The sequence below is a fragment of the Leiobunum rupestre genome, chromosome 5, assembly GCF_980474605.1.
Source record: "Leiobunum rupestre chromosome 5, qqLeiRupe1.1.hap1, whole genome shotgun sequence".
Lineage (NCBI taxonomy): Eukaryota > Metazoa > Arthropoda > Arachnida > Opiliones > Sclerosomatidae > Leiobunum > Leiobunum rupestre.
Genome location: NC_143388.1, coordinates 62,724,607 through 62,751,547, shown reverse-complemented (window position 1 = coordinate 62,751,547; position 26,941 = coordinate 62,724,607). Strand labels below are relative to the sequence as shown.

General features: G+C 35.0%; 1 protein-coding gene across 2 annotated transcripts in view; it reads right to left on the bottom strand.

Moving 5' to 3' along the window:
• The window catches only part of LOC149945560 (cholesterol 7-desaturase nvd-like), a 62,737-nt gene extending 36,772 nt beyond the window's left edge, over nucleotides 1–25,965 (bottom strand). For both annotated transcript variants that reach the window (XM_090175927.1, XM_090175930.1), the window contains exon 1: nucleotides 25,722–25,965. In XM_090175927.1, the coding sequence (XP_090032053.1) occupies nucleotides 25,722–25,886 (165 nt within the window). In that variant the 5' untranslated portion in view covers nucleotides 25,887–25,965. The remainder of the gene's footprint in view (nucleotides 1–25,721) is intronic.
• Between the last annotated feature and the right edge of the window lie 976 nt (nucleotides 25,966–26,941).

The window sequence follows — 26,941 nt, the reverse complement described above, 5'->3', positions numbered from 1 at the left end:
GTAGAAGGAAAGTGAGGGTCTGGCGCCGATCCCAGGTTCAGGTTTAGGTTCGGGATCGAGATCCGGGATTTAAGGGGTGAAATGGGGGTAAAATCATCGAAAAGTCAATGTATTTCTGATATTTCTCGCGACGATTTGTTTTTTCGTATATCAACATATTGTGTCCAGGCCAACTTGTTCATTTATCTACGCTTATCTCGAAAGATACTTGAACGTATATCTTATCAAATTTTATCGTACGTAATAAGATAAAATGATGTAAAAATTGATAACCTAGGCGACGCGTACGCAGATTCCCCGGGGGACGCGGTTAATTTGAATTTAAGATTGTTTTGACGTCATGGAATATTCGTTGTTAAAGTAGAATAGAAATATTTTTAAACTTCATTTTAATATCATTGTAGTACGCTTGGCACTTGAACCTATCTCACGAGTATTTCTTAAAACGAATATCTCGATCGCGTTTTATCGTACGAAATAAGTTGAAATTATGTAAGTTGTATGATACTTGATAACCTAGGCGGAAAGATAGTGTTCGCGCGCGCGTGCGCGGATTACCCGAGAGGCGCGGATTGCCCGGGGGCGCGGTTAATTTGAATTTAAAACATGGATTCCCTCTCCGAAATAATTCATGTAACCAAAATTGGACCGCAAGTTTTTTTCTTTACTAAGTTACGTTTAAAAGAACCTTTTGTAACAATTCCAATATGTAAATATAGGTATAAGGATTGAAAAAATACTTAAAGTAAGTGGTTTTACTGATAAACTCTAAAGGAATTTAACTTTAAAGGGTATCTTAGATTATTGTTTTTAATTTTATTCAAGTTGAAAACGTATTAAGAGTCCTTCAAAGTACTATAAAAGGATTTTATTAACGAACTAAATTCATATTTTCTTCAAACTTTCAATTCGCTTTTTTTACTATTTAAATACGGTAAAATATAATTCTTATACACAAATATAGTCAGAAAGATACTATAAAACACTAAAATTAAAATTAAATTAAATTTGTGTGGATAAGATTTGTAAATATCATTTTGAAACTAATAACTTTCACGCTTTATTTAAGTCAAGCCAATAAAAACAATTACCTATATTTTAAATACGGTAAAATATAAATACATTTCCGATATGTAAATAGGTAGAATAACACTATGAAAAATTCCTTTTTCTACTTTTAATACGACAGCACACAACTCTGATACGCAAATATATACAGAAAATATAAAAAAAAAAATTACTCTACGTTCGATACGTTAAAATACATTTCCGATACCCAAATATAGATAAAGAAATACTATAAAATGTAAAAAGGTAGAAAAATACTACACATTAACCATTATGAATTTAAGCTTACAACATCCTTCACGTATAGAGCATAAAAAAATACTACAACAATCTCTATACTCTACATTCGTCACGTTAAAATATATTTCCGAAATGCCAATATAGGTAGTAAAATACTACAAAATCTCTATACTCTACCTTCAATACGTTAAATTACATTCCAATATGTAAATATAGGAGGAAAAATACTACAAAAGCCTCTTTTCTTGGCGTTCAATATGTTAAAATAGATTTCTGAAATGCAAGTGTAGGTAGTAAATACTACAAAATCTCTATACTCTACCTTCAATACGTTAAATTACATTCCAATATGTAAATATAGGATGAAATATACTACAAAAGCCTCTTTTCTTGGCGTTCAATATGTTAAAATAGATTTCTGAAATGCAAATATAGGTAGTAAATACTACAAAAGCCTCTTTTCTTGGCGTTCAATATGTTAAAATAGATTTCTGAAATGCAAATATAGGTAGTAATTACTACAAAAGCCTCTTACTCTACGTTCAATACGTTAAATTAATGATATGCCTCCGATCGAATCGTTCATTTTTTCCTATTTATTTAAATATACGTTTTTAAATTAGAATTGCTTCTAGTGTTCGACAGTCGATTAACTTTTATCTATGAATAAAATAAGCTCGGCTATATTTAAATAACATTTATTTAAATAACCAATAGTTAAATAAAAATTGTTAAATGTTTAAATAATCGAAAGTGAATAAGCCTATTTTTTAAATAAAACAAACAATTATTTAAATAAATACCACTTTTATTCAAATAAATGCTTGGTTGCGTAAAAACACAATTAAATAAGTTAAAATGATATTCTTTTTACCAACGTTTTTTAAATAAATCGGAAAATTTGTGGATAATGAATAAACAATTCCGAACACTAATTGCTTCATTAAATTATGCATTTGTTCTTTAAACAATACCTGAATTTGAAATTATATAACATAAAAAAAATAGTTTAAAAATAAAACTATATCAAGGTATTACACTCGGGTAAAAAAAATAGTTGCACTATGTTTTTATATTTCTTTTTTAATTACAGTGATGTTTAAAAGCAAACCTCAAATCTATAAAACAAAGAGTTTTTTTAACAAGGGATAAATTTATTTTAATAGATGCTTTGGTGACATCTAACGGCGGCAATGGAAAATAATAAACAAAATACTAAAAGTATCATGTGTTATTAAAATTTTAATTGCTATATTATATTTATGGTATGTACTTGAACCCATTATGGTATTTGAAATAGCTTAATATATGAAGAAAGTAAACATATTTCTTAACACATAGAAATCGTTATTATTTTTATAATTTATTAATTAACTATTAATATGGTTACATTATTTGCATAGGGTTCTTAGTTAAAAAGATTCGAGTACCTTTAAAGCTCACCAATACATAAATGTAATATTTAGATGCATAATCTTATCGGTATTTATATTATCAATAAACACAAAAATACAAAACCTGATACATTAAATTATGCAGAGTCCTTCAAAGTACTTTAAAAGGATTTTATTTACGAACTAAATCCATATTTTTTTTTTCAAACTTAGAAGTTAGTTTGTATGAAATACTTTCTAATACCTGAAAAATTGACTTTAGAGTGGATAATTAAGTATTTTTTCAATCCTTATACCTATATTTACATATTGGAATTGTTACAAAAGGTTCTTTTAAACGTAACTTAGTACATTAATTTATTTCGGAAGTTCAAAACATATTAAGAGCCCTTCAGAGTACTATAAAAGGATTTTATTTACAAACTAAATTAATATTTTCTTCAAACTTTCAATTCGTTATAATTTGAATTTAAATGAAAACATCATGGATTATAGGTGCGTAATCTACTATTAGACCGAACGGATTAAAAAATACTTAAAGTAAGTGGTTTTACTGATAAACTCTAAAGGAATTTAACTTTAAAGGGTATCTTAGATTATTGTTTTTAATTTTATTCAAGTTCAAAACGTATAAAGAGTCCTTCAAAGTACTTTAAAAGAATTTTATTTACGAACTAAATCCATATTTTAGAAGTTAGTTTGTATGAAATACTTACTAATACCTGAAAAATGGACTTAGTGTTGATAAGATTTGTAAATATCATTTGAAACTAATAATTTTCACGCTTTATTTAAGTCAAGCAATTACATTTTTAAAAATGAAAGAAGTTAAACAATATAAAAATTTGTAAATATTGTAAATATTTTTAGGTAATAAAGAAATTAAGAAATGTTTTAATTAAAATATCTTTCATTTTCTACTACATTTTTAAAAATGAAAGAAGTTTAACAATATAATTATTCTAATATAATTTCAAATTCAGGTATTATTTAAAGTACAAATGCATAATTTAGTGAAGCAATTCTTATTTAAATACTTTTATTTAATTAATTTGTGTATCTGAAATGTATTTATTGAAAAATAAGTGGGTTTTACTATTTATCACGGTTATTTTTATATATATATATATTGGAATTGTTACAAAAGGTTCTTTAAAACGTAACTTAGTACATTAATTTATTTTAGAAGTTCAAAACGTTCAAAACGTATAAAGAGTCCTTCAAAGAACTTTAAAAGGATTTTTTATTCACTATATAATCCATTTTTTTTTCAAACTTAGAAGTTAGTTTGTATGAAATACTTACTAATACCTGAAAAATGGACTTTAGAGTGGATAATTAAGTATTTTTTCAATCCTTTTACCTATATTTACATATTGGAATTGTTACAAAAGGTTCTTTTAAACGTAACTTAGTACATTAATTTATTTTGGAAGTTCAAAACGTATTAAGAGCCCTTCAGAGTACTATAAAAGGATTTCATTTACAAACTAAATTAATATTTTCTTCAAACTTTCAATTCGTTATAATTTGAATTTAAATGAAAACATCATGGATTATAGGTGCGTAATCTACTATTAGACCGAACGGAGTAAAAAAATACTTAAAGTAAGTGGTTTTACTGGTGTAGTTAAATTTTAAAAATGTGTATTTTAAATTTTGTTTGTAAAAGTTTTTTTTGAAAAAGTTTAGTATTATAGTTTAAATTTATTAAATAAAATAAAATATAAATAATACATTTGGTTTAGTATTTTACTATTGCAAGTAAAAGTAACAGTAATTTCAATTACATTTTTAGTTTTTTTTTTGACAAATATGCAAACTATTTAGTTATTTCAAAAACAAATACGTCGAATTATTTGGTATTCGAAATACTATTGGTTAGTTTTTATATCTTTAATTTTATTTTTCAGAACAATTTCTCTTTGTCTAGCTACTTCTAACTTTAATTTAGATGGCCTTAAAGCCAAGTATTTAACAAATTTTGTAACCAACGTCTGACTATCATCTGGCAGTTCCATACTGGGCTATTTGACCCTCAAAATGACCAAATACACGTATATTTGAACATTTCCTTGACTACATGACTGAAAAATTGTTTAAAATGTCCATCTACTTGGTTACAAAATTTGTTAAATACTTGGCTTTAAGGCCATCTAAATTAAAGTTAGAAGTAGCTAGACAAAGAGAAATTGTTCTGAAAAATAAAATTAAAGATATAAAAACTAACCAATAGTATTTCGAATACCAAATAATTCGACGTATTTGTTTTTGAAATAACTAAATAGTTTGCATATTTGTCAAAAAAAAACTAAAAATGTAATTGAAATTACTGTTACTTTTACTTGCAATAGTAAAATACTAAACCAAATGTATAATTTATATTTTATTTTATTTAATAAATTTAAACTATAATACTAAACTTTTTCAAAAAAAACTTTTACAAACAAAATTTAAAATACACATTTTTAAAATTTAACTACACCAGCTCCAAGTCAGCTAGCCACTTTTCTTTTTTTTTAAGTAACTACTAACAACAATTAAAATCAAAGGATCTGCTATATTTTTCATGCTTTGAAAACAATTCATTAAAATCTCGAGTTTTTAAATATATGTAAAACACGAAGGAGCAGATCTTTTATCACAAATTTTCAAAAATTATATTTAATTTAGTTTATAATAATATAGGGAACTCAAAAATTAAAAAACGAAAAATCAAAAAAGTTACTTCAACCTTTCTCCCAGTTATTAGTTTCGTTTTAAACTTGGTTTACATTTTAGTTTTACTTTGCTATTCTAGAAAATTCCAAAATTCCTTTAGAGTTTATCAGTAAAACCACTTACTTTAAGTATTTTTTTACTCCGTTCGGTCTAATAGTAGATTACGCACCTATAATCCATGATGTTTTCATTTAAATTCAAATTATAACGAATTGAAAGTTTGAAGAAAATATTAATTTAGTTTGTAAATGAAATCCTTTTATAGTACTCTGAAGGGCTCTTAATACGTTTTGAACTTCCAAAATAAATTAATGTACTAAGTTACGTTTAAAAGAACCTTTTGTAACAATTCCAATATGTAAATATAGGTAAAAGGATTGAAAAAATACTTAATTATCCACTCTAAAGTCCATTTTTCAGGTATTAGTAAGTATTTCATAGTTTGAAGAAAATATGAATTTAGTTCGTTAATAAAATCCTTTTATAGTACTTTGAAGGACTCTTAATACGTTTTCAACTTGAATAAAATTAAAAACAGTTATCTAAGATACCCTTTAAAGTTAAATTCCTTTAGAGTTTATCAGTAAAACCACTTACTTTAAGTATTTTTTTCAATCCTTATACCTATATTTACATATTGGAATTGTTACAAAAGATTCTTTTAAACGTAACTTAGTAAAGAAAAAAACTTGCGGTCCAATTATGGTTACATGAATTATTTCGGAGAGGGAATCCATGTTTTAAATTCAAATTAACCGCGCCCCCGGGCAATCCGCGCCTCTCGGGTAATCCGCGCACGCGCGCGCGAACACTATCTTCCCGCCTAGGTTATCAAGTATCATACAACTTACATAACTTCAACTTATTTCGTACGATAAAACGCGATCGAGATATTCGTTTTAAGAAATACTCGTGAGATAGGTTCAAGTGCCAAGCGTACTACAATGATATTAAAATGAAGTTTAAAAATATTTCCATTCTACTTTAACAACGAATATTCCATGACGTCAAAACAATCTTAAATTCAAATTAACCGCGTCCCCCGGGGAATCTGCGTACGCGTCGCCTAGGTTATCAATTTTTACATCATTTTATCTTATTACGTACGATAAAACTTGATAAGATATACGTTCAAGTATCTTTCGAGATAAGCGTAGATAAATGAACAAGTTGGCCTGGACACAATATGTTGATATACGAAAAAACAAATCGTCGCGAGAAATATCAGAAATACATTGACTTTTCGATGAATTTACCCCCATTTCACCCCTTAAATCCCGGATCTCGATCCCGAACCTAAACCTGAACCTGGGATCGGCGCCAGACCCTCACTTTCCTTCTACTGATGCTAGCTGCATGACACGAGAATGCTAATTTTTCTAAATGTGTATTTTAAATTTGGGACGTTCACAAATTTAATAAACTTTGACACCTCTTTTCCTAGTAAAAATTCTAAAAACCACATCACTTACGACCCACTAAATAGCAATTACATCATTAACCTTATTAAGACAATTAAATTACAGGGAAAATTAATATTTTATAAAGCATTTAAAGTTACTTTCTTAAATTTCCTTTTTCTTAAACTATTTTAATTTTTTTCGTATCACTTTACATAAGTGATATGAAAAAAAACCAATCCCCTTCCTACATTGTGTTATTTGTGAACGTCCCTGATCTAAGAATATTACTAGATTTATTTATCTCAAGCATTGCCTGTAACCGAGTTGTTTTACTGTAACCCATTCTGCACTTAAAACATTTCAAACATTTAAAGTAATATATCTTCTGTATTTTTATTTTTTATAAATACATGTATAAGTACATTCAAAAAAATAATATATTACAAAATACTATTTACCTGAAAATCTTTTTTCTGACAATATTGGCTTAGATAAGTTTACTAATCCACAAACAACTGTTACAATTTCACTGCTGTAAGGTACTAAGTCTAGGTCAAATCTGTCATTTAATATCTTAAACAGCTTTATTCGTTGTATGGCACGTTCTACATGCACTCTAGCGCAAGCAATTTTCTGATTTTGTAAACTCTCAGCTTTGGAAAACTGTCTTTTTTCTCAAAAATGGAGGCCGGAAAAGAGTAACACCATTTTCAGAGCACTCATCTTCTATATAGAACCCTTTATCTACCATTATCGCGTCTATGAATGACTCGCATTCATATATAACCTTGCTTTCCAAGGTTATCAATTTGTCAGAGGCTTTGCCTCCCCATGGGTCACTAATAAGGGTAATTGCACCTGAGGGAGAATTACCGACTAGCAGCTTTAATGTATGAGTACCCTTATAGTGGCTATATGTGGCCATTCTATCATGTAACGACTTTGGCTTTTCCATGGGTGTTTCAAAACAATCTAACACTACACGTGTATTTTGAAACTCACGAAAACAATTTGGAAGATTTTGAACAATCATGTCTTTTTCTGGCCAAACAACAAATTTTTTCAATATCTCATACATCGCACAAAGTGTGTTTTTAAAGTAGGTTGATACACTTCTTGATGATATTCTAAAAAGTGACGCTAATGCCTTGTACGTCAACGAAAGTTTCAGTTTCATTAGAGTTAGAAGAACTCTTTCTTTGCATGGTACTATGGTTTCAGGTACACTACTGTTATTTTCAAGAAGAACTTCCGTTGATAAACTTTCAAAAAGGCTCTGGCATATTCCGATCAATGGAAAAAGCTCTGAATTACTCAAACCATTACTTGATATGCGGTGATTACAAGGTGAAGATTTTATTAAAGTTTGAGTACCAGTGGAGTGAACATTTACTGAAGTATTATTCTGCTTTCGTAAAACTGTTTCAACAATAGACTGATTTGTGGCCAATTCTTTCAAATGAATGTCATTTTCCATGTATTTTATGTTGAGATTATTGACAGATTTCAGTTCAGTTACCTCATCACACTTCTCCCTGGAAATATTATTTATGTTATATTCCAAACTTTTGGTCTGCTCCAATGCTGTGATTTCATTTCCATTAGATTTAAGATCAACAGTCTTGTTCATATTAAGGTCAATGCTCTTATTTGTACTGAGACCAATAGTTAGGTCCGAGTCCAGCTCCATAGCCTTGTTAGAGTCAATAGACGTTGAACTAATGGTCTCATTAATGCACAATGATATTATCCCATCAGTAATGACAAAACCATGTAGTTGATTACTGGTAGTGATACCGCATGTTTCACTGCAGCTTTTTCCTAGTTTTAAACTTGGTACTGCATTCAGTTTCAGTCTTCTTATTGCAACTCCCATATCTACTAAAAATATTTATCATAATTTTTAAAATTATCACTTATACATTTATGAAATTATAAAAACTAACCTGAAGCTCTTTTGTGAAAATCATCTTCTTTGAAATGATCACTACAAACTTTAGACCACTTTGTAGGCCTTTTACTAGAATTCGGGAAAATTACTGATAACCATAGTTTTAAAACTGACTCGTTAAGCGGAAACTTATTAAAAGATATATTTTTGCCTTTGGAGTTACTTGCTTTATTATTAGAAGGCAACACCGAGCAGCATCGACTTCCAGACAAAGTTGAGCACACTTTTCCAGATAAATTTTTTTCCTCTCAAAATATAGTAGATGGCGATGCTATCAATTTTCTCTCATTTTTTTTTATTTCAAATATTTAAAGAATAGATTTTTTTGCGATTTAGATTCAATAGATGGCGGTAAACTCTCAATGAATAAATAAAATTTCCGAGATTTTGTGTCTATATATAAATTTACTCGCGTAAAGTTAGTAGTTGAAAATTTACGATCGTATCAGTATCAATTTTTTCCTTAATGACTTATTGGTAACTATCAATTATATTTTTTTTTTGCATTCTACATATAAATTTTTCTCACATATAAATTTTTCTCTCATATCAATTTTTTTACAGATAAAAAGCTATAAATCATACCCCCAATAAAAATATTTTTTTTGTAATCCTATCAAATCAAACTCATCAATGAAATGTTATAATCTAGCCTATCAAATCAATCATACCAATGAAATGTTATTTATTAACCTATCGAATCAATATTATTATTTTTAAAATTTTATCAAATAAAATAATATACAGCGAAATAATTAAATAATTTTTTTCAAAACAATCAATTTTAATTCCTCGTTTGCGAAATAATGATAATCACAAATGCTTTGTTTAGTAGATATATATCACAATAGGCTCAATAGCTTTCACATGGAGTTTGACATTGTACCGCCCCAGCCTCTTCCAGTTAATAAAACGATAATTATGAGGTAAATCAGGTAATAAGTAAAAATGCGATGCAAACATTCTATAAATCAAAAACAAATCCAAAACTAAAACTTTCGATAGAACTTTCGAAACGTCCCATTGGCCTTTAACCGTCACGTGATAATACCCCCTCAGTTGACTCACCTCACGGCCTTTTCACGTTTGCAGCGAGACATAAAGAAATCCGTGTAAGCCTCCCCTCTCTTCCTTCATCCCCCCACTTTGAGGAGGGAGGAAACGCTTTGAAGTTAAAAAAAAAACAGTCGCATGGTTCACATCATCATCCTTAATATCTGCCCTTTTCTCGCCTTTTCTGCATGCTTCAACTCTTTTTAAAGGTAAATTAAATCTTTCAAATCAAACTATCAAAAATCGTCAAATAAATTTATAGAAGATAATTTTAAAATTTTTATAGTACAGGAATAAATTTTTCTATAAAAACTTTAGCTTTTCATATCGTAACTATCAAATTTTGAAAGAGATGGCGTGAAAAACATGTTTCAAAATTTCAATATTTATCCCAAAAACGCAGGTCGCATTATTTTTTACGTAATTTTTTAAACTAGGATAAGTACTCCTTTCAAGTGAAAATCTATAAATTTTCGGGTAAATTTTCGTCAAATCTATCAAAAAACTAAAGCCTTTACCGAGATTTCAACTCAATAAATCATTTAGAAGTTTAAATCGATGATAGATCCTTATCAAAAATTATATTTTCATAGTATGAAATTTGATTCCCTATCATATCAAGTACCAAAACAATCAAAAGATATGATAGTGCCCAACTTTGCTTCCAGATTTCCGCATTTTCCCCCGAATTCTCTTAAATCTTCAATAAGACTCTATTTCAGCTATAATAGCAGACGTCACACACAAAAGCGGTGGCGAGATAAATTCCGCTCCGCAGCGCCACCTAGAGCCGTTTCGGTCGCGTATAATTGCGGTAATTTATGTTATTCACCAATTTACAAACGATCCAATCAACGCGAGGTGTACCTATAATTATCGCCTTTTCGGTCAAAATGTCACTTAACTATCTTGTTTTGGTGTCAACGATGGCGACGTCTGATGAAAAAAGAGCTACTTGGCGTCGAGCCGACACTTGCTTTAAGGCCCGAAATCGGTTTTTTAGAGATTTAAGCGATTTAACCAGAGATAATTTATATCTTATTTAACTAGGTTCACAGTTATGGTCGAAAACGATTTGAAGAGCTTCGAAACCTTTTTAGACGTATCGCGTATGTGTGAACGTGGCTAAAGTTGAATCGTATTCGTATTACCGAGCGTATTAGCCTCGGTATTAGCTCATCGTATTCTCAGGCGAATTACAACCGATTATCATTTGGTTGGCTCGAATTTTTTATTCGATTGTAACGTGTGGGACAGTTCAGTCCTCTCGTCCATTTGATTAATCAGGGCGAGATATGTGTAACGGCCAGTGGCGGAAGTATGCCGACCACCCGTTGGGAGATTGGTGGTCGTCCTCACACTGCCATCCACAAACTCTGCCTCCCGGACGCTTGGGATTACAGGAGTGAGCCACTACTCTCGGCGTTGGCTCAAATTTGGAACTTTGAAGGCGAGGTTTGAATCTCAAGCAGACGTTAAATAAAGTGAGCCCCTTTACAGGGTGGGAAATAAGGAACTTTTTAATGTGAACCAGTGAGTGGCAGTGACCATCAACTTAGCCATCGACTCCGTGCCCTGAAATACCTGAGTTAATCCATAATGTGTATCCGTAGAACAAGTGGAATTAAAGGCCACACTGGCCTTCGAATTATTACAATTTCCTGTGCGAAATTATGACGTAGGGAATGAAAAGTCACCTGCTACTCGATTTTCGGGCTGGATTTTTCAAACACCAGTGGGACCCTTTTATTAAGTGGGCCAGTGAACCACTGACCCCTCAACTGACCACCTTCGATTTAATTTTAAACTGACCTAGACAATTTATAACTGCTCATTTGCCTAGTCACACCGCCTCTTCTATAATATTCGAACAGCTAGATTGGTTTTGGTTGCGAATAGATGAATCAAGGAACCTTGTACAAGTGTGTAGCCGAACAATAATCACGGAACTAAACAAGAATCACGGAATCGAACAAGAATAACGGAATCAAATAAGAATCAAAGAATCAAGAGTGGAATCACGGAATATTAAGGAATCATGGCGGAATCACGGAAGCTGGCTAGAATCTAGAATCTTAGCAAAATCAAGAATCTTGATTCCAGATTCCTTGATTCGGAATCTCGTACACGATTCATCGAAGTAACGGACCCTTCGAGAAATACGCGAATAGAAAAACTAGCGGACGAAAAGCCGATTAAAAGTGTAAAGGTTCTACGATAGATGGCGATACTTGTTATGTCCGTGAGTTTTTACTGCCGGGCCTAAAACGGGAGACGACCACTCCAGGTTTACTTGAATCATCCAAGCTTATTGGTTAATAATGACAGAATATGCGTTTCTGCAAATTTCCGACGGTCGTTAATGCGTTTCTGCCATAGACGAAGAACGGGTAAACCCTGGACACGTGACCTACGCCTTCCACAGAGATTATGAAAATTGTTAGGAATTGGCTGGTGCATGACGCTGGCGCCTCTAGTGGCCGTTATCAAAATAAACAAAATTTCGCGTTTGCGCAGTAGCCGTTATCTCTCATTTTTTTCCAGTCTCGGGGTCATAGTCGAGGCAAGGATACGAAATAACCCGCGATTTTCGCTCCCCTTCCGTAACAGTTTTACTCCCACAAGTTGGGAGAAAAGGGGGTACTAAAAAGGGGGAAATGTGTATGATCCTGGTAAGACCACTTTGTAGCGCCCTCTCTACTAAGGATATTTGAAAATATCCTTAGTTTTGCCGCCAACGGCTTTGGACCACGCTTTTCTTTATTAATAATGAGATATTAATAAAAATCACTCAAAAACAACGTTTTTTCGTACACTATAAAACTCGATTTTGTACGCGTTTGAAAACGGCGGCGTAATTCGCCAATGCCGAAACATGTCACGCGCCTCTTTTAAGGCAAATTAAAGAGTTCTATAGTGTACGAAAAAACGTTGTTTTTGAGTGATTTTTATTAATATCATATACACTAGTTTGGAGTATCAAGTTATAATAATGAGATATTAAGTATAATAGCTAAATAGGGATCACAATTATTTTAAGTTAAAAGCTTTGAAAAAAATACTAAGGCGCAGCAAAAATTTTACACTTACTAAACACACAGTATTTTCCCATTTTACAAAATAACTATTTAAATCAAAGCTCAAATCAAATCGCGCTTGAAGTTAAAAGTTTTAAAGCTATCCCGCCACTTGACCTAAGCCTAGATCGAATCACCGTTTATTGTCGCCAGGAGTCGCAGATTTTAGCCTCTAGATGGAAACAGCAAGGACAGCTAGCGTTTTACCAGGATGCGATCCCCACTTTTTCCACCCACCCCATCCACCCGTCGGGGGAGACTCCTTTCACGAGAGAGGTACGAGCTCGCTTCGCCATTTCGTATACTCTAGCTATTATCCTTGGTCGAGGTGAGTCGCGCCGTTTTGAGAGCCTTATATCCTGTCAGTTTGAACCAGTCTTGCATTTGTGTGTTATTTGTAAATAGATTATTAGAAATAATCGACTATTTACCGTGTGTTTTCCCTAAAGCAATTCAACATCGTGGATTTATAATTTTAAGTATGTTTTTATATTTATCCTGTGTTGATTGTAGAAATGTTTTTTTTTTATAATCGCATGATTTTCGATAAATAGGCCTTTGTCACCTAACTTCTTTACAATGCCTAAAGCCATCACAGTCTAAATTACAAAAAATATATAATATTAAGGCAGTTAGGAAGAGTGAAATACAGAAATGTTAATAGTACTCACCATTAAACATTTCATCAATAAATTGATCGTTATCGTTTTTATTCATCGTTTATTCAAGTCCAATTGCTAAGCCTAATGGCGTTTTCCATTGGGACTGCTCCGAGCGTGATCCGGATTTGCCTTCTACGTCATCGCACTACCACGGAGAACTCCGCTAGGTGCTCGGAGGACTAGACTTCCAGCCCTCCCAATGGAATACGAATTTTTCTCGGAGTCACTTTGCTTAAAAATTGCTCTTTTTTGGTTGCCCCGTCCCTCGAGTTGGGGCAGCTCGGATCAATCCGCGAGGGAGCAACAGTGCCAATGGAAGACGTGCCTCCTTTTTGGAGTTGCCCTTTTTGTCCCAATGGAACACGTTTTATATTTGAAACCGGAAATTGATAAGAGAGGAAGAGGAGGGTGGAGCGCGAGTGCACTAACATTTTTGAGCGGAGAGAGGGGTACGTCGCGTGCCCAGGGTTTAGCCGTTCTTCGTCTATGTTTCTGCGGAGTATTTTCGAAACTTGTTTTTAATGCGTTTTTCACATCTCGGAAACTAGACCTGATAAAATAAAACAAATTTAGAATCAGCGCTCTAAAATTAGTATAAGGATCATTCAAACTCAAAAAGTCGAAAATGGTCGATAATGCGTTACCATCACATACGTGGATTTGTTTACCTATTTAATATTAAGTAAAAGTGCATATACTCTGGAGCAACTGATAGCTTATAAAAGCTTAGAAGCTCACAATTTCTACATTTGTGGTTTGTAATGGAAATTTTAGCGAAGCAATATGCTAACAACTTCCTTTTCGTAGGCAAAGTAGGTGTTACTTATAAACTAGTTAATTTAGGGTACATAAATATATTAATAATGGTGTATCTGATTTTAAAAAGTTTCAATGAAAAGTCAACTCAGCCTTCGGTTATTTCAAGTTGGCATTTCCTACTAGAACTGTGTCAGTACGTCACTCCGTCGTAGCGAGTTAAACGACGACTTCTTTGCTGTCACTGTAATTTTGGATTTTTCCACTTTTTTTGTAGGGGTCAAAAGTTTAGAATCGATTCGACTAGTTTCTCTTTGCAATATATCATCATGGATTTTTGATGTTCAAAAATACGAGTGGATGAGTGTTTCCAATAATTAAAGAAGGTTGAACTGAAAGATGAAGGCGAGTCTGTTGTATTAGGAACTAATTGTTGAAGTTTTATAGCAGCAGAACTTCGCAGAAATTAAGCCAGTTTATCGTTTACGTCTTGACGATAGGAAGCGTTTACAGCATTGTCACAGGAAGTCGTACGGAACCAGTACGAACCGATGAGACAGAGGCGGCGTTTTCTGCATCCCTAGAGAAATACCAAGTTGCGTTCAGTACAGCCCGTACTGTGATCTGGTCAGCGTTATTCCGGAAGGTCCAGAACATGATTGCTCATTGTGAAACACCAAGGGAAATAAACTCTTGGAAATCTTTGAGCAAAAGTCGTCCAACCGGCTTCGGAAATTACTCGCCCAATTGATAAAAACAGCAAAGATTGATAAGAACGTTTCATTTGATGACTGTATCCTGATCGCCTACATTTTCGAGTCATTACCTCAAGAAAGTTTGGGATGCTCTGGGACACATTGCCCGAGGAAAAGCAGACTGTCGCTGAGTTGGAGCGCCTACTGATTGGTCGTTCCACACTGATGGAAACGCCTTTGAAGAGTCATTTGGTCTTCTAGCCCGTCGAGATGGTAGAAGAAATGTCAATAACACTGGCAATAACTAAAGAGGAAATTGCCCGAGATGTTTCAAATGCAAGAAGTTTGGACATCTCTCGAGGGACTGCAATGGAGGGAAAAAACCATCCGGCAATCTAAGAACTGGAGAAAACAGAAGCAACACTTTCGCCGACAACGGCAGTGGTCTTTTTGCGGTAAATAGCCTGGTTGCTCATACCACGGCAGACACTGTCTTGTATTTCGACTCCCGAGCTACGCAGCACATCACCAATGACGCTACGAAGTTTATTCAGTTCAGGAGGTTCGACAGTCCAGCCACTCTACAAGTTGGGAACAAAGCTCAGATGACAGCGGACGGCTAGGGTAACATTCGCGTACGTTTAAATATCAGACAGTCCGTTCGTCACGAGACTATCCACAACATTTGGCACTTCGGAATTTCAAGCCACTGCGTCATCCTGCGGCCTATATGAGAAAATCCAGGGAAAAAGCATTTACGAAAATCGAGTCACTGTTCCGGATGGATATGACTGTGGAGCAGCCATCGAGTTCCATATATCATGCCACTGGGTTCAAGGAACGAGAAAATGGTGGACCTCCAAGTCTGGCACGAAAGATCTAAATGACCTCATCCGAACTCGAGATGTCAAGTTCGATCCTGAGAAGTGTATACTCGAATCAGGGAGAGCAGAGTTCCGACGATTCGGATTCGTCGATGTTCCCGAAGACATGACGATTCGGATTCGTCGATGTTCCCGAAGACGTGACGATTCGGATTCGTCGATGTTCCCGAAGACGTGACGATTCGGATTCGTCGATGTTCCCGAAGACGTGACGATTCGGATTCGTCGATGTTCCCGAAGACGTGACGATTCGGATTCGTCGATGTTCCCGAAGACGTGACATTCAAATAGCCGAAATTTAGACTTGGAACCCAGTCCTGATTTCGATCGTCTAGCAGCTTCGCAGGGGTTCTTGTAATAAGTATTTGTCAAATTAACATCTTGTACTCAAATTTTAAAGTGAACTTTTAATATTAAACTGACCTGTAACAAAATGAAGAGAACATATCCTTGAGTTTTTAATTTTTTTCTTTAGGGAGATCTTTCCTTCTTAAAGCGTTTATCCACCTTTGTATTCTTACTTTTGGAAGTTTCACTATGCCTTTGGTTTTTACTCTTTCATTAAATGATGAAAAGCGATATTATAGTACTTTGTTTCCGTCTCGATTTCCCCGCATCGAACACCCGTACACAGCGCCAAAATTTACCATTTTTAGGTTGTTTTAAACTGATTATTTACTTAAAATAATATAAGAACTAAGCACTATTACGCTAAGCTCTATTCGCCGCCAAAACTGTTTGCCATCCAAAGCTTGTTTTTAAATTGACGTCACACTTAAGTTTTTTTAAGACTCCGCCTAGTGTCAGAGCTCTATAGGTAAAAGTTGTAAAATTAATCAGTGGCGAAACTACTCTTTATGTTGCAAAACTGTCATTTCGTCGATAGGATATAATATTTGTATTATTATATGTAACCTTATTATTAATTTAAACTATAATAGTTTTCCTCTATCCCCACCCAAACTATTTGATAAATGGATACATTCTATAAGCTATGAAAACCAGAGTCTATCTATAGAACTGTAATTTGTAGTGATAACTTTACAGAAAGTGACAAAAAAGTTAGAAATGGAAAACGGTGCCTTATAAAGGCAGCAATTCCAACCGGTTTTTATAAAATACCAAATAATTGATTAGGTATTGAAATAACAATTTATTATTTTACGTAAAGAAATTACAGCAAGTTAAAACACCAGAAGAAACAAGTCTCACACTATCTTCCAATTTTGATCACGGATCTTTACGAGTATGTCTAAGAATGGTTTAACTATTATGAAGCGGAATATTATCAAGTCTTTGAAGGGTCAAGATCCTAATGGGGCAAACGAAGGCACATTCCACTTTATGAACGTTTTAAAAGATAGGAATTTCACTATCAAATTTGCACGTTATTCAGAAATGTTACGGTAGAACTAGAAATGATAATTTAGTAAACGAAGTTGAGGAGACTTATCAAACAATCGCAAAACGCGTATTTTTGCCTTACTAACAACTGGTTTTGCGATGAATATGGAACAAAAGATTTTAGTAGTTGAATGAACAATCAGCGGAGTTAAGCTCTCAACCTTCAGATGCTCCCTTGTCAATCTTTCCTTCAGTTTGCGAGGACTCTTCAGCAGTACATTATTTCGACTCTTATAACATGCCATGCTAAGCAATAATATCTTTTGGACAATTGAACTTTCCGTTCTACGCGAGATAGTTGGCATGGATATTTTTCCTTACATTCATGAACATATGTTTGATGCCGAGGTTGGCATTCATCATCATCGTATAACTTTAATTCAAACAAGTTGGCAAGTCAAAATATACCTCTCCTCGGAAGAATCGTCCCCAGCGGTATTAATTTTTCGAGATGACCCTTAAAGATAGATCTCCGCAATTCAGAGTTATTTACTAAAAACGTAATCCAGGTTCAATCCCGCCCGGTATAAAATTTTAATAATAATTAAAATAATTGAGACGAAACAACCGAGTATAATTTATTCAGAATATTATAAATTAAGTAATTACAACAGTGAGTTAGACGTACTAAAACAATGCACAATTGAATTTAACCCTATTTACGGTACAAGTTTACCAGTTAAATATAATACGAAGCCAATTTTAATGAAAGAAATATCTACAGAGGGTATTTGTATTTTTCGCGCTTACGAAATACTTGCCGCATCTTTAACGCTCATTTTATTTCAAATTAAACATCTTAATCAGCCGAGAAAACGTTTAAAATAAATTACGAAGTAATGACGACCCAGTTAAAAACCAGACCAACATAAGTGTAACCGCACGATGTATACAACTCGATATATATATATATATATAACGCAGTCAAGCAATAAATTAGTTCAAATACATCAAGCAATAGAAAATATAATATCAAGAAGCGCAACACCTTACCATTCACAAGTACGATTTTTCACGTTATTATAATGAAACCGGATAAGCTTTTGGGCATGACTTACGCGCTTAAAGGTTCCTCTAAGACTGGACGATTTTGCGGGTAAAAGGAAATTAACTTAAAAAATAGTAGATACAAATATAAGACAGAAAAAACCACTAAGACGAATATCGTGAACAATTGGTGGAAACCCTGCCATTGGATGTTGAGAGGTTGCCATAACACTCAGCACTCGATCCGTCCCAAAGGTCAAGAATAAGAAGAAATTGGAGAAAAAACGCGCATACATACATACATACAAAACACAAACACAACCGTCATAACACAGACTCAACATTCCCACCCAACACATAAACATTACAAAAAAATATCCAATCAAACTGAGTTAAAACTGCCGCGACGGTGAGCGTTAACGAAAAGCAACAACAAAACCCAACCCAACCGCAAATTTATACATTAACGCTCACCGTCACACGGTGGTTTTGCCAACCTTTCCTAATTCCAAGCAATTGCGAACGCGAATTTCGAGATAATGCGTACGCAATGATTACACTTTGCTACACAAATGCGTACGCGTTCGCAGGACACACACACAGACACCCTGACAGACAGACAGACAGACAGACACACAGACACGGTGATTGTAAAACCCCTCCTAGGTTACATAGTACCCTCGGATAGGTAAAAACTATTCGTTTATACTGCCAAGTTAGGCTACACAAATTAGACAAACACCAAAATCTGGAATTGAAGGGCCAAGCCATCAGGCACAAATAAAATTATAATAATAATAATTTCTTACATTTAGATACTCATCACATTCTTGTAACTGACAAACTGTATGTCAGTTTCACAACTTTACATTATTTACATCAAGCCCACGAAGCCTAAATGTTTCTTATATTATCAAAACCAAGATACTTTCTTAATTAAAAGATTAACTGGCCATTGTCATCAGTGGCGTAGCCAGAAATTCGTCAAGGGGTCGAAGTATGTGAATGTTAAGGGAAGGGTCGAGAAGGGGGTGGAAATATAGTACAGTCAAGGGTAGGCCCAAGGGGCGTCTCGTCCCGGAAACCCCCCCCTTGTCTACGCCATTGATTGTCATTGTTTTCCCATAAATGAGTTGACTTTTTCCGACTTATAATTGGAATTGATGTTATTTTTTAAAATTTTACAGCCAAGATTGAAACGCATTTGCTTTATCGGTAGCAAAACACTAACAAAACATAGAGTTGAAGTCACGTGCTATTTCTTTATTTTACTTTTTGTGGATAGATATAATTGAGCGGAGCGAACGAGCGAAGCGAGTGAGTGGAGCTCTCATTGTAGTGACTTCAATGGGAAAGTTGGCTGTGTGTGTGTGTGTTTGGGGGGGGTGTGGGGGTATGTGTGTGTGTCGCACTTGGGGGAGAAGAGAAAGGGACTCAGAACGAGACGGAGAAGAGAGAAGGAAATTCGCGGTAGACGACCGACCCCCAGTTTCCTCCCCCCTCGCTCTCGGTACGAAAGGACGGTCCGATGGAACAACCTCGTGCAGATTTCCAAACTGCATGGAGAAAGAAACCCTATGTCATGTTCTACAGGACTGTCCGCGTACCAACGATATGGTAATTTTAAGACATAGCAACGTGGTGAATAAACTAGAGACCGGTCTTAAAGAAGCGGGATACGAAGTTCTTAAGGAAGTATATTGTGTCGATTACTCTAGTAATATGAACAAACGCGCTGATCTTGTGGTTCTCGATAAAACTAGTAAGGTGTTACCCTGCGATCCCTCGCAGACATTTCCTAAAGTGCCGCATGGCTATATTTTGGACCCAACAATTCGGTTCGAACAATACGCGGACCAAGCGACCCGTGTGGACAACGAAAAGAAGTTGTACATGGATACAACGCACGAATACTTTAGCGAAAAGTACCCAGACATAAAAGAATGGGAGACCATTGGCTTGTATGTTGGTTCCCGTGGTACGATAACAAAATTCTTCGCGGACTTTGTTCGTCGCTTTGGGCTTCAAACAACTATACTAACCGATATTGCTATAACAGTTATACGTGACTCAATTTCGCGGTTGAACTTTCATATGTATTCGGCGCACTAATTTTTTTAGGTATATTTTTAAATATATTGATTATTAATTTTTTTTAAACAACAAAAAAAACTTTCTGTTAACGATGTCATTTTTGATTGATTTGGTACCCTGTGTGTTTTGCAACCTTTTATTGTAAAGGCAGTATACTTTTTTTAATTTTTAATAAAAGTAATTTCATTTCATTGAACCCGTTCCGGTTGTCCCTCTTCGTTTTCGCCCTCCCGCAGCCGCTAATTAGTCTCGGGCCAACAAATATTTTTTACCGTATTATTTTTCCGTATTCCTTCGCGCATTGAAAGTGAGCGAGTTTTGCTTTTCGCCCGTATTCTTTACCGTATTATTTTTCGGTATTCTTTCTCGCATTGAAAGTTAGCGAGTTTTGCTTTTCGCCCGTATTCTTTACCGTATTATTTTTCTATTTTTTTTCCACTTTTAATAAAGAGTGGACTTATTATAAATTATAAAAAAGATTGGACTAATAATTCACGATTATCGTAGCGCCCACGCTCCGCTCAAGTCTTTGTCGAGAATGCCGGCTCCGGGTTTTGAGACGTCCTAGTATAACGTAGCGCATATATGAAATACGCGTTGTCTGCTAGTTTTCGCTTCCGTATCAGCCCCTCGTAGAATTATGGATCTATGCTATTTCATATGTTGAAAACTCGGTTGCTATCTAGCACGACACCTATTGATTTATATCAAGGGACATGCAAGCTTAAGCCGGGTTTTCATGGACGCTTGTAGCTTGAAAAAATTTGGCTTGAGCTAGAAATAGTTTAAAGCTCGCGCTCACGCTGCAATCGCTTCTGTTTTCAAGAATGCTTGTATTTTGCGCTTGGAGTGTGCGCTTGTGAAAATAGATTGGACACGCTTCTAGTGCCGATCAAATCCACCTAGATTTTTTTACGCCCAAGCGAAAATTTCGCGCGTGACGTCGGTCCATGTGACTTCAGCCAGCCAATGGGTATGTAGTATGTGCTAGTGTTGGTACCGAGGCTTATCACACCAGTGGCGTAGCCAAGGGGGGGGGCACAGGGGGCACATGCCCCCCCGAAACGTATGGTCGTACGTACAAATATTTTTATTTTTTTACTTTTTTTTCAATTGTGTGCCCCCCCCCCCCCGAAACAAAATCCTAGCTACGCTACTGTATCACACTATTGTATCTTGGAGGAGAGAAGGGGTTCCTGTTGGGGAAATATGAAAACTATAGCTCGGAACGTTTTTTTTTACATCGGACTCTCGTTAAATGCTGCCACCATTGAGGGGAATTTGGAACTATATTATTTTTTTCCTATTTGACCTTGACCGACAACACAGATCGCGACTAGCAAGCTTTTAGGATGTTGATCGGAATGTTTTATACAGTTTTTGATAACGTTATAAACTTAAAATGGAAGATGAAATATTTTTAAAGTCGGTTGTTTATCAAGAGCATAATTACACCTGTATTTCCATTTTTGTTTACTTCAAATTAAAAAAAACTGGTCGCTCATCAATAGCCTCAATTGGTTTTAGAGGTGGATATGGATATGGGCCTAGTTTATCAATGAAATGAAAATTGCAAACATAATGATGTTTTTTTAAAGTTGATGCGGTAATGGAGTTGCGGTTTAAGGGATCCATCACTCACAACAGGGGGAGGCATAGGGTTAACGTAAAATCCAGACTTGCAGTGTGCTTCAAAAGAAGTTTTTTTGTGACCCCTATGCCTTCCCCTGTTGTGAGTGAGGGATCCCTTTAATACTAAAAATCCATTTTTGGGTGAGCTCTAACTTAGCATTAATCTTTCCGGGTTTAGGTACTGGATAAAAATTTATATTCTTGTGAAATCTTGAATCACTTCTACAATCAATATAACAGCAGTACTTTCCCATAATAATGAATTAATTGTAAAAGTTTTAATATTTAAACTAACGCATAAAAGACCGTTGGGCATTCCTAAGCCTTGTGTGATCTAAATTATTTTTTAGAAAATACATTATTTGTTAAAAATTATCCCTCTGGGCCCACCCCTTCCTTCAAAATTTTATTTTGGGGACTTGTTTACATCGTTGGAGGGACACCCGCTATCGTTTGAAGTCCCGTATTTCAAAATTGGTCACTCCTTAGGAGCGGCAATGTATCTAAAACTTTCAAAGCAATTCAGTGATTTGATGTGACTTTTTTGAAGACTCTCAGAAAGATCAGGGTTATGATATAATTTTCATATCACGCGACACTAGGTGGTGGATCGAGAAAAAAAAGGTCTTCATTTTTATAGAAATAGGTTTGATTCCATAATTATAGCATTGCAGAATATGGTTGAAAACGGATAACCCGAGGAAGCCGCTGAATGTCGCGTGTATGGTACCCAATGAAATAGCTTCAGCAACTTGACTTAAATTGTGGTCTTAGATAAAGTGTTAGATTATACAAATTATCTTAAGTCGTATTAACGGAAACTGTTGCTATTTGTGAAGCTCCAGTTACAGTAGCTAGCTTCGGTGTAAGAAGGTCTGAACGGTTGGACTTAACTTGGAATGAAACTGAAAGTTGGAAGAATCTGCCATGTTCTGGTCCCGGCAGTGCCGTTTTAGACCATGACAGGGTCCCTAGGCTTCGAGCTTCTTTGGGCCCCTCAACCCTTCAACATCCCCCTCCGCATTGTGACGCGTGTGCCCCTAGGTTTAAGCTTAGTCAGTCTTATGGATAATGCGGCACTGGTTACCGGCTCTTAGCAGCTAACTACTTCGACTACTGAAAGCGGAGCATTAGAAGCAAATACCCTAATTGAGTGGATGAGAATCACTTACTTCGAAATAATTGATAAATTTATCAGTAATGGAAACTACACTATAAGAAAACACTCAAAGCATTCATGGCGTCTGACCTCCACCCGGAAACTTTTCTTCACGAACACGATGTCCTAGCTCATTGTTTATCATACAACCGGTTCCAATTTGATCTCCATTGGTTAAAAAAATGGAACCATTTCTCTAAATCCATTGGTTTTTGAGATAAACTTAGAATGACCTTAATTGAACCCTACTAGATGAGTATGTCTAGCAAATTTTGATACTCTAGGATGAGTGTTATTTGAGTTATTAGCCCTTCAACCTGGTCTCTGGTCCAGTATTTTCATCACGACCTTCAGGTTTTTTTCTAAATTCTTTCGACTTTTTTATGGTCAAATAAGGAACCAACTTTGTATCTCTAATGGTTCTCGAGATGAATTTTCAGTGACCTTGAAGACATAGTTCAAGGTCATGAAAATTTCCTTTGTCAAGGGACCCCGTGCATGTTCTATGTGTCCTGAAAGTTGGAAATTCCTAGCTAAAATATTTAGAGTTATTGGCCTTGTATCGTTTCTTAGTTAACACCCTGTATAGTCTGTAATATTTAATTGTAAATAATTCATTCAATAATTATATTTAAATAATTGATTTATTTAATTAAATTGAAATAATTAAATAAAATATTTTGACTAGTTAACTATCAACGAAAATTACAAAGGAGTTCTGGATGGGGGACTCTTAATCATGCGTAGGAACGTTTTGGATGCTAAATTTGGCACCCCCCTCATCGGCAGGGTTTTTGCACCCCTTCTAAAACAATTTGGCGCCCTTATCCAATTTCAAGGGGGTACAATGTTCCCCTGTACCCCCTCGTTCCGACGCCACTGCTCGTGCTATAACCGTTATCTCAACAAGTGTTTAAGGAACGGGGAATCCGAAGAGCTCGGTGGAAAAACCCCTTTAAGGAGTGGGGAGAGAAGTTCAGGGAACTTGAAAACCCAACGCAGGAGTGGTCTAATATCAAAAGCGTGCTGCATTCAAACCATTTTTTCTAATTTACGACTGAAAGCTGGTCTAGTCAGCCTGCTAATACGCTTAAGATAGAGAGCAACGTCTCCTTTAGGGAAATTTCATATCTCATAAAGGTCTTCATTACGCCCGACTTTAAACAAAATCGGCAATAAACAGAAGTCCACAAAAAATGTCTGATATTTATTTAAAATGATAGAGAAGTGACATACCAAGAATGTATTTATTTATACTCAGGGAGAATGAATTTATCGATGATAAAATATGCGAAAAAGTAGATTAGTCCATATTTAAAAGGGATAATATAGCTAAAAACTTACTAATAACTCGTACCAATAGGTCTTCGAGCAAACAAAAAACGCGAAACTCGGATCAAATAGATCTTCGAGTAATAAACTAAATTAAAAATTATCGAGACTATCGACGGACACGTTGGGGCCCTAACCCCGTCACGCTAAGGGGGGGGGGGGAACCGGAGGCGGTCTTATTTTTTGCGTCCTCGCAGCAGCGTTAATCGCGTCGAAAAACGTAATTTCTAAGAACCAATGAGATTGCAGTATTATTTGATTTTATTAAAGCGGAGGAGCATACCGGGGCCCCCAACGGGTAGAATTGGAGAAACGCTAAAAATAATCTCGACATATTCATTCTCCCTGAGTATAAATAAATACAATCTTGGACATACTTATGTGAAAAAAAATATAATATTATGATTAGGTCTGTAGTTTACATGTTGGTTTTTTTAAGAAATGTTCTTTTTCACTTATTCCGTAGTCGCGAGCCTATAACTGTCCTGAGATCGTGATATATAAGGTCCTATAAACATCGTTATCACCTAAAACTATTTTAGATCTGATCGATATCATTAATGTAAACCCCTTCTATGAATTTCTTTTAAAATAGTTTCTCTCTATAAAAAATTTCAGGATCATTAAAATTGATCACAGGCTCAGCTAGGATACTCATTTTATCTTGCTTTCCATATATGATCCGCCATACCATTTTCCAACTCACCCATTTTTATACAGTTTTTATGCTTTACTCAGAAAGGGCTTCGTTTCACCAATTAAGGTTTTTTGGCGCTGTATGTTAATAATTTTTGTTAGAGGTCAAGGCGTATTAAAATTTAAATCGTTTTCATAATTAAAACCTACACTTGCTTCCCCGAAATAATGACAAATTATTGAATCGGAACGTATTTTGAATTATGCGAGAAAAAACGCGTCTTTTTCGTCATCAACGTCCCAACGAGGGGTAATTAAGGCACTCTGCAAACTCGGTGTACACTGCCATACCTTTGACAGTGATAAATGGAACTCGTAAACTCTTGAAAATATGTACCTTTAACAGTGCTAAATGCACGAACTCGGTGTACAGATTATCTGAGACTGTCTTACCCCTCGCGTTCCAAAAAAATTAAAACTAGTAGCCAATTAAGTAGCTTAAGTATCAAGTTCCTCGTATGTAGACGAGGGTTATAGGGCCTTAAAGAAGTGATATGAAAACGGTATACTAACCTTTATAATGTTGTACGATTTATACAAGAAACGCAATATTACTAACGAAAGTAGTATTAATAATGGTAACTCAATAATTAAACATTCCTTTATACACGCTAAGATGTTTCTAAAAACATCCAAAGCAAAATCAAATCCCTTAAAATAAAATTGTGGCCTTTCCATCGCCAAAGTAGCGTGAACTGCGCGCGTGGTTCGCTTTCCGACTTCTAACCTTTACGATTAACTTTCCCAAATAATTTTATCAGGGTAAACTTAATAGGGTAGAGTGAAGTACCAGTAACTGTCAAAAGAGGGCATTCTAAACCGCGCCAAAGCTGTCCAACGCTACCTGGTGGCATTGGCAGAAGTAATAAAATCCTTCCCTCTTCTATTTGGTTGTATTTTGATGGTATCGCGTTAAAAAAAAGTAAAGTTTTCTTAAAAAAATCGATACATTCATATACCGATACATATATCATATTTTATTGTAAAAATGTCATTGTCCTCGGCTACAAGGATATTTTTCTAGCTCTAAAGGAGATTGAAATTTGATAAGCATTTTTTTGTAGTTCTGATATTTGTTCCCAAATTTATGACCGATGTCAAAAAACAATGTTTTATCTTCATGATATTTCCCTGGTGTACGCTCTTGAAACATCCGCGGTTAGCATTTATTTATCGTCCAGGAAAATGACTATGTCGGAACGATGTGCGGGCATCAAGGTCAAATTTCTTCACGGCACGAAAAGGGTGGGAGGAAGGTCATCATCGGCGTCGCGTCGGACATAGACAGTATATATCCCTAAGACAGTATATATCCCTAAGGGGACGAGAATACGCTCTGATTTTTAGACCCCATCACAGTCGCTTTGCGGCTAGCTGCAAGAGTTCGTGTCGATGCTAGGGCCCCAACTGAATAAAGACGGCCGTACTTTAAAAACGGGAACTTTCAAGGTCATTTGAAGCGCTTAGAAGCTTACGTGTTTTCCCCCCTCTTTCAATAACAAAGCGTCAGTGAGAGAAACAGCGACGTTAATGCAGTGGAAGGTAGGCGATTTCTCGTCCCCTTAGGGATTTATACTGTCTATGGTGTCTCATTGTTAGGCTACACCTCAGTCTTCCGACGCATAGACAGTATATATCCCTAACAATGAGACACCGAGCTTATTTAGTTTTATAACGGAAGGTGCTTACTCTTAAAGTATGATGGGGATTAGGAGAAACGGTTACATCGTTTT